Source organism: Electrophorus electricus, chromosome 8 (assembly GCF_013358815.1).
Source record: "Electrophorus electricus isolate fEleEle1 chromosome 8, fEleEle1.pri, whole genome shotgun sequence".
NCBI classification, from domain to species: domain Eukaryota; kingdom Metazoa; phylum Chordata; class Actinopteri; order Gymnotiformes; family Gymnotidae; genus Electrophorus; species Electrophorus electricus.
Genome location: NC_049542.1, coordinates 23,390,681 through 23,398,896, shown reverse-complemented (window position 1 = coordinate 23,398,896; position 8,216 = coordinate 23,390,681). Strand labels below are relative to the sequence as shown.

The 8,216-nt window shown below is 41.5% G+C and overlaps 1 protein-coding gene across 2 annotated transcripts; it reads right to left on the bottom strand.

The window, feature by feature from the left end:
• Nucleotides 1-1,056: 1,056 nt before the first annotated feature.
• e2f3 (E2F transcription factor 3) lies at nt 1,057-7,583 on the bottom strand. Of its 2 annotated transcripts, none has more exons than XM_027019995.2 (7): nt 7,038-7,583; nt 5,535-5,637; nt 4,136-4,355; nt 3,623-3,790; nt 2,564-2,678; nt 2,290-2,419; nt 1,057-2,189 (listed from the first exon to the last, which is right to left on the bottom strand). In XM_027019995.2, exons 1-7 carry the CDS (start codon nt 7,326-7,328, stop codon nt 1,906-1,908), a joined length of 1,311 nt encoding a protein of 436 aa, XP_026875796.2. In that variant the 5' UTR covers nt 7,329-7,583; the 3' UTR covers nt 1,057-1,905. The 2 variants fall into 2 exon arrangements, with proteins under 2 accessions (XP_026875796.2, XP_026875797.2); XM_027019996.2 differs by having other exon boundaries at nt 7,047-7,583.
• Nucleotides 7,584-8,216: the final 633 nt, after the last annotated feature.

Here is an 8,216-nt window from a genome sequence, read left to right as displayed (position 1 = left end):
TGCATTCAAATTGATGACTTATGCTTTAATACAAAAACAAATGGATTCACTACCCTCTGCTCTCTTAAAAATCAAGCAATGTCCTTGCAATGTAATTAAAAACTTCTCTTTCTGAAACACCTTCAGAATACCGCAAATTCAAACACAGTAAAACATACAAACATACTGCAGTGAGATGCATAATCTGAGGCATTTGGTTAGTCTGAGTGTTTGGCCAGTGCTTTTTGTTTTAAAGGAAGATAGTCTTCTTAGTTTGAGAAGTCAAGACATGTTTAGACTAACATAACAAAATGACTGATGTCACAGAACGGTAAAGTGTGAAGCCTGTCCTCACAAAATAAAATGGCAATCAGCCAGGGCTTACAGGTACATGCGCCAATTCATCAGAACGCAGAAATTTCTCATCAATTCATCCTATTATTGATCATATAATCCACGAAGAAACAAGATATACCCAGTGTCCCTAAGCCCTATATTTGACAATATATTATCAGTGCAAAAGATTTAAGAATCAAACCATATATACAGAACACATTTTTCCACACAAACTTTGATACATCTGAGCCTAATAGCCAACGACTTAGACTCGCCCAACTGGTATTTGTCCATGACTTACAAATGTGCTCAATGAAAGGGAATATGCATCATAGCCTAAACTGTTAATTTACTGTACTAAAAAGTCATTTTTCCTATTTCAACAACATACAAACAAAATCCATCAAGGCTCCTTCATAAGCAGGTGTTGGCATAGTGCTTTATATGATGGAGCTAAACGGTTAATCCAACATACGGTTCAGAGTGGAGCCCTACCCCCTCCCAAAGGGCGCAAGAAGCTTTAAAAGACCTCTCAAGAAAGCCATATACTTAAGAATGAAGCAAAGTGGTTAAATACTTGTGTTAAATACATACAGTTTATGAATTTACATCAAATTTGACTACAGGAACACTGGTAATAGCCCTGAGAAAATTTGTGCTGTGGCTGAAACACAGTATACACACACAGAGACACACACTTGTGCACAGATGTATCAATCTGAAACCCATGTCCACAGGATGTAAGAATTTACCTATTTATTTGCCATATTCTATCAATCAATCAGACTGAGTATTAAACAAACCTTTCCAGTGAGACCACATACTGGCAACCATCAGAGAAAATCTGTACAGTACAGTCTCTACAGTACTGAACAAGAACCACGAAACGGGTAGGAAATGAATGACCAAATATACTAATGTTAGTATATGCTCCATATTAAAATTGTACAAGCCTCTTTCAAAGAAGAAATGCTAGCTAGAGTAGCCAATGAATAATTGTTACAAATCTATGTAAGGTTTGGCCAGCTAGCAAAGTAATAAACTACTCTAAGCACACGTACATTTTCATGGCAAACTAATTTACCACTGACTTAACTCCCCCCCCCCTTTCCAAAAAAAAAAAAAAAAAAAAAAAAAAAAAGACAAACATCCTCAACACACTTCTTGAGGACCAAGATCTGGAAACTCCCATCAAAATATATGTACTACTTTTGGGATTTTTATTCATCAGACACTACAAGCTACCCTTGTGTCCCACTGGTCAGTTGCAGAGTGGTATCGCTCTGCTTGCCATGCTGGACACACTGCTGACCCAAACACAGCAGAGCAGAAACTTCAGAAGGACTAGGAAGAACAGCTTCAGCTTTGTAGGTCATTCAGAGACACCATGTCCATGGACCAGCTAACACAGAGGGCACATGGCTGAAACAGACTTCCAGAAACCCATGTTTGCCGGGTATAATGATATATGCTCATATGCTCTTCAAAAACCCCAACTGATCCTGTCTTGGTGCAGTGCTTCTCCCTATGAAACGCAACTTCATTTCACACACGACTATCTTTCTTGCCCTCCTAGGGTCCCAGCAGGGCTCACATGATGAGCAGGTCGTCCAGGGGCAGTGCATCAAGATCGCAGGAGTCAAACAGATCACTGATACCCTGCTCATCATCCAGAGCCAGCACGTAGTCCTCCCCGAGGAGTGCGGGAGACAGGGTGGCGAACAGGGCCGGCTCTGGTGGCGGCTGGCGCACACAGGTCAGCGAGGAGGTGAGGGCCGTCAAGCAGGGGCTGCCTGTCTGCATGCCGCAGACAACAGCGTTGCCGTTGACACTGCTCAACTGGCTGGCATCGGTTGCTTTGGCTTTGCTGCCTTCTGCAAAATAATTAAACACTGACAGGCTTCTCCGAAGACAAATGCCCTTTTCTCTTACTTACACGTGCATACATACATACACACACACAGACTGGCTCACCTTTGGACACTCTGTGGAAGGTAGTGTCATTTCCATTCAAATCCACACTGTTATTCAAAGGTCCACTGCGGTCAGCACAGAGGAACACATCTATGGGGCCTTTTGAGCTACTCAAGTGGACCTGTAAACTCTACCCACAGTGAAGGAAAAAGTTTACACATTTAACAGAACACACATGATACCTTGTATACAGGTTAATAGGTTGAAGAACCTGTTAACTGAAGCCAAAAGCATAGGAGTAAGTGGAAGTTAGTACGAGAGTCAAGGGTTTCACCTCTTTTGGATCGGGCACCTCCAGCTTGGTTTCCAATGGTGCTTTGACAGCAATTACAGTTTGGTCCTGCAAACTTTGGATTCTTCGGATGTCCTGGTATGTGATGTAGGCAAATGTGGGAGCAGATAAGGAACACAAGAAGTAGGAGGACATCCAAGTTGGAAGATGACAAAACCTGCTTGGGATTTAAAGCCCAGCAGCTAGAAAAGCACCAAAAAGTGCCACTTATGGCTGTAGAAAGAAGGGGCAAATTTGATAACACAAACATGCCAAAAGAGGTAGGGCAGGTAAAGGAGTCTTTACTAAAGCAAATGATAGCTTTTTAAATGATTAAACACAAGGACAAAGATGCCTATAATAATAATTTGTTATTTAAATGCAATCAACATGCTATGGTACCAAGTGACTCATTGTGTGTATTGTAATAAAGAAAGCATTTGGTCCAAATGCATCATCCCAGCACAGCACTGCTGATACGCAGACACTTTAGACCTGATCAAAACATTCAAATGAGTACAACATGAAAGTGTGAATCCTCCAGGACCAGTTTAAGAAAGTAAAAACCATCTCACAGGCATTCACTGGACCATTTACAACATACCGCCAACCAACAAACCGAGTTTCCCTGAAGAGGCATGACCGATGTGAAGGCTCTGAATTCTAGACAGTATTTGCTGCCCACCACAGGTTACAGGACAACAGCATAAATCAGAAATCTGCTCAATCAGAACCACTCCCACAAGCGCAGTTCAACAGCAGTGGCCTGCGCTCAAACAGTAGTCACTCTAACAATCTATTGGTTACCTCATCACTTAGAATTCAGTCCAATGAGGCAGACAGCTGTGGTTATCCCCCAGGCACAGTGGAAGCCAGTATTTTAAGAGTCCAATAAAAGCTGAACTTCCTTACTGGCAACCATTTTAAAAATGAGGCCCCATGAAATCTGTAGCCAAAACAGTGTTACTTTCCAAGCATTTTAAAAAGACTTTAAGGACAGCTTACTGCAGACCATACCTAAATAGAAGAGAGATGGAGATAATGTGGAGCAGAAAAGGATATTTCTGACTATGCATCTCTTCAGTCATCTGCTGGACGTGGGTAGTGCACGTCTGAATGAGCTCATCCAGATGCGTCTCCTCCTCTCGGAGGGCCAGCATCTCTCTGCCCAGGCTCTGCCCTGCCACCTGCACAGACAGTGGCCCTACCTCTGAAGGCAGGCTGGAGCCCCTGGAAAGAAAAAGCCCCCCAGTTGCCCACTTTAGCCTTACCCATGACAGCTCTACCCTACACTGATCAACCCCAAGCAAAGAGCCCCCTTTAAGGACACTACATAATAATGTCACTAAAAACCTAACAAAAAAAAAAGAATCTCAAAAAGCATGTTCATAATAAGGTATTAACTGCTTCCAAACAGTCATTTCTAAAACCCAAGATGCACGCCTGATGGTGTTTCGGCTATGGGCACAGATATCAAAGAGTAGTAAAAAAAAGTAGCGCCACAGGCTTGGAAATCATTTTTAGATGCTTGCGCTATTCAAGCCTCACTCCCTCAGACCCCAAGCACACACTCACAGCCACTGGATGTTGTTCTTGGACTTCTTCTTGATGAGGCGTACGCCCTCCAGCACGTTGGTGATGTCATAAAGACGCCTCTTCTGAACGTTGAGAGTGTCGGCAGCCTGGTTCAGGTCCAGCACGCCGTCAGCGGACTGCGCCAGTAGCTGACAGAACTTTTTGGTCAGGAGGCCCAGGGATGTGTCGTAGCGTGACCTCTCGGGTGGAGTTTTAGTACCTGGGGCATCAAATGCAGTTAAGCAAAGATCCAAACACCTCCACCAGCTATATTTAAATATGCAGGAGGAAGATGATCTTTATTAGGGCTACTAGTCTGTTAAGTTCAGACTCTTAGGTTCCAGTGGCCAGAATAGTACCAAATGGTACCAACACATTCTAAACCTGGTAATAAACTAAATGTTTGAGTTGGGCATCTTTCACAGGATTATTCAGGTGCCTAAGGCAATCAGGTACTGGCCTATGGTTATAAAATTGTACCATATACTTTGATGTTCTTAACATCATGGTTTCTGCAGTTGAGCCATGATTGTCAGTGTTGACCAGTGAGGATTGCATGACTACATCCACTATATCAGAACACAAGAAACACTTAAGTTTGGTACATTTCAGTTTAAACCTTGTAAATATGTTTAGTACATTTCCCATTAAACATGGAAGGATATTATGAACGGCGGCAGACTAAATAAAAATGCAATGTCAATAATATCATCTGAACAGACTACAGATTTAAAGCATGTAGTGATGATGCACTCTGGTAGAAAGACTGAACAGGCCAACACCTAGTAATAATCAGGCGATTCCAAAATGCTCAATGAACAACATTCCAGGTCATTTCATGCAGTTGTTGCAAACTCAAATGACTTCCGACAATGACAAATACTTGCTTAAAAAAATTCTCTGAGCAGTCATTCCAGTAGCTTCTCTGAAGCACCAACTTAAAACCAAGAGAAGGGGAAAGGGTAGCTGACTTCATGCCAAACACACAATGCCATAAAAGCTACAAATTTAACCAACAGCCCTCTGGTCATGGTGAATTATGACTCGGTGCTTAACAAAAATGGTTAATTTAAGATGGTGAGCTCCTCGGCTTCAAAATCGGAGACTACCTTCACATAAAATGTCTCAAATAAACAAGAGCCAACAGTCATTAAATGCATACTGCATCAGTTTATTTACACTTGATTTATGTTGGGCATTAAGTGAGTTTTTACAATGCAGCCAGAATGGCTTCCATCATCATGTGAAGTATATGTAAATAGCCAGAAGATATAGGAAGTTTGAGAGCAACAAGCCTTGCCAATCCAACTGCCCCAGGAAAATACAACTAGATTCCCATCGTGGTGACTTTGCACTTGGGTGAGTTTCATGTCCAGTCTGCTTTAGTTGATGGTAATACCTTTGGGGCTCTTCACCCCAAGAGCTGTCCTGCGACCCCTGGATGTCTGAGCTGGTTCACTGTATTGGTGGTCCGTGATGTCCAAATCCAAACGGCGTTTAGCCTGAGCAGATATTCAAAATATTACAAATTATGCCCAGACTTCAATATGAGAACAAGGTGTGAAAATAGTCCTAGCTGAGGTGCAAACAAAGCAATGCTGTGTAATGACTGTCCTGGAACTAGTTTTTATTTAACACAGTAAAGTCTTCAATGATTAATCTTGAGTGGAAATCAATACAATTTACCCAGCTCTCAACGGTGACTAGCCTACACTATAGTAGATTAAGGCCAGTGTCACTATAATACACTACATCTACAGCCTGAACAGAATTTCATGTGAATACAGCTAATCAAGCGTTGTCTACATTATAATGCACCTACATTCACCACCAGTTTCACTGAGCACAACATGTGCATTTAGCTTTACATAATCAAAACGACATTTAGAAGAGAAAGAAAAAATTCCTTGTTCGACTTCAATAAATGCAACGGTCTACAAATGAGTTAATGGTCACATTCTGAGATTTTTTTAATGTCTGAATGAAAAGGCCGTGTCTCAAACTAGTGCTGGAAAAGTTGGGCTTTATGCACGTTTAAATACAGCCTGGCTGCATGCTTAAAGGAAGCGGGTAAAAAACACGTCGCCCTCCACCGAACAAGACAACTGTACAACAACAGATTAAATGGACCAAGAAACAACTAGATTAGACAGCGTTAGTTAGCTAGGTATCTTCTTATGCCCTAGAAAAAGAGTCGGGGGAACAAAAAGCTCCTAACAAGCCGAGGCCTGGTTTTTAGTCACGTAATCCCGATAAGAAGCAGCTAGCGGGCTATCGAGCCATCTTCTACGATAATGAAAGAACGCGGAGGCTGACCATGTGTTTTCGACAAATAAGTTCGGGCCTACTCGGAAGCTAGCTGGTTTAGCTAACAGATGTAAACGACGAGTTTAGCGAACTCATTCCTCTTCTTAGTGCGCACCACTGTGCAAAGCCACCAGTGAGCAGCTTTATAGGAAAATAGAAACATTTGAGGCACTCTACTGTAATTCGCAGTTGTGCAGTTCGCAAAAGCATTTATCTATCAATTTTCATAACAACACAAGTTGCATCTTTGCGATATAAAAGTTTCAACACCTCAGTTTTTGAATCTTACTGAAATTTGCAACCCAGTGTTTACTAATAAGGAAGCGCGGAACTAGCCAGCTGGATCCGGGGTGCAGCTCCTGCATCCAGGCTAAAAACCGCACTAGCTATCGAGCTAAAGTGGACCAACACGTAATTCAATAGTAAGAATTATTCGACTGTAGCTCGGTATCCAGCTATATAACTTCTTTTTATCACATTACTAGCTAGCTGCAAGTTAGCCGTCACAGCCGCATTAGCCTAGCTGGTTAAGGGAATAGCTAGTTTAAAGCTTTAGAAATGTACAAATTAGTATAAATGAACAAAATGTAGTTACATTTATTACCGGGGGACGTCCTGAAGCTGGTCGCAACCTCGTGCCGTTTGTAAGGTTAGGTCCTTGGAAAGGAGTTGTGTATAAGCTGCCAACTGAATGATCAGCCACACGGACATTCGTAGGCTGGGAAGCACAAGACGGTGGTGTTTTAAGTTGCATGTAGGTCGCAGTAGAATGCGACGAAGAACGCCGATCAGCCAGTGTACTCAAACCTGTATTTTGTTCAAGGGTAGTGCCACCAACCCCCGATATTATCAATCTATCTTTAACCGAGGAAACCCCTTTTCTCATCTTCAGAGATTCGGGATCCCTTTGTGTCTTTGGTTCTTTGAGGGTCTTATTCTGCAAATTACTCAAACGAAGACCTAAAATAATCACCAGGACTGATAAAGGAAACTCTTATTAATCGGACTGATTCGAAAAGGTAAAATATCGATGAGTAAAAACAGCTGATGGAAACGATTAAAATAAGAAGCGAATTCGCTCCTATCCGCTTAAAAAATGGCTCCAGGAAGCGGACAATGAATGAAGGGATACGGTTTACGCGCGAAAGGCCCTCCCGCGAAACTCGGATTTCCCGGGATGTATTTGAAACAAATTTACATATTTAAAACCATTGGCCGTTATCAATACACTTTCTGCCGCCATTGGATGACATTCCTCGTAGGTAAACCAATGAAAACGTAGAAGACCTAGACTGCACCAGCAGCTTCAGGGAAACGTCGGGTGGCCAATGCCCTCTAGTGCTAAGTGATATGAATAGTATGAGCTAAAATTAAATAATTCTGAAATCAAATTCTTTCGAAGAACGCAAATAAATAAATACAATTAAATAATAAGGGCAAAATATTATTTTAAAAATGTTCATTATACATATAAGAAAATTGAAAAGTTAATCCGAAATGTTCTGCATAGTTAGTTTCTGACGCTTGCTTAAAGTGAACGATTTAATCATCAAAAGTTTAACTTTTGTAACACCAAACGTACAAACACATTTCTGCATTATATACTTTTGTTAGGTTAGGTACTTTTATTGCAAACCGCAATCTGTTTTCTGAAGCTTTCCATTTGTGTATTCACAGAAATGTTAGTATTTGTACTGAACTGCAGCAATCTTTCACAGAAGCTTGCATAAAACTAAAAAGGGTATGCAAATTACTAAAGACAGCATAGTTTAGC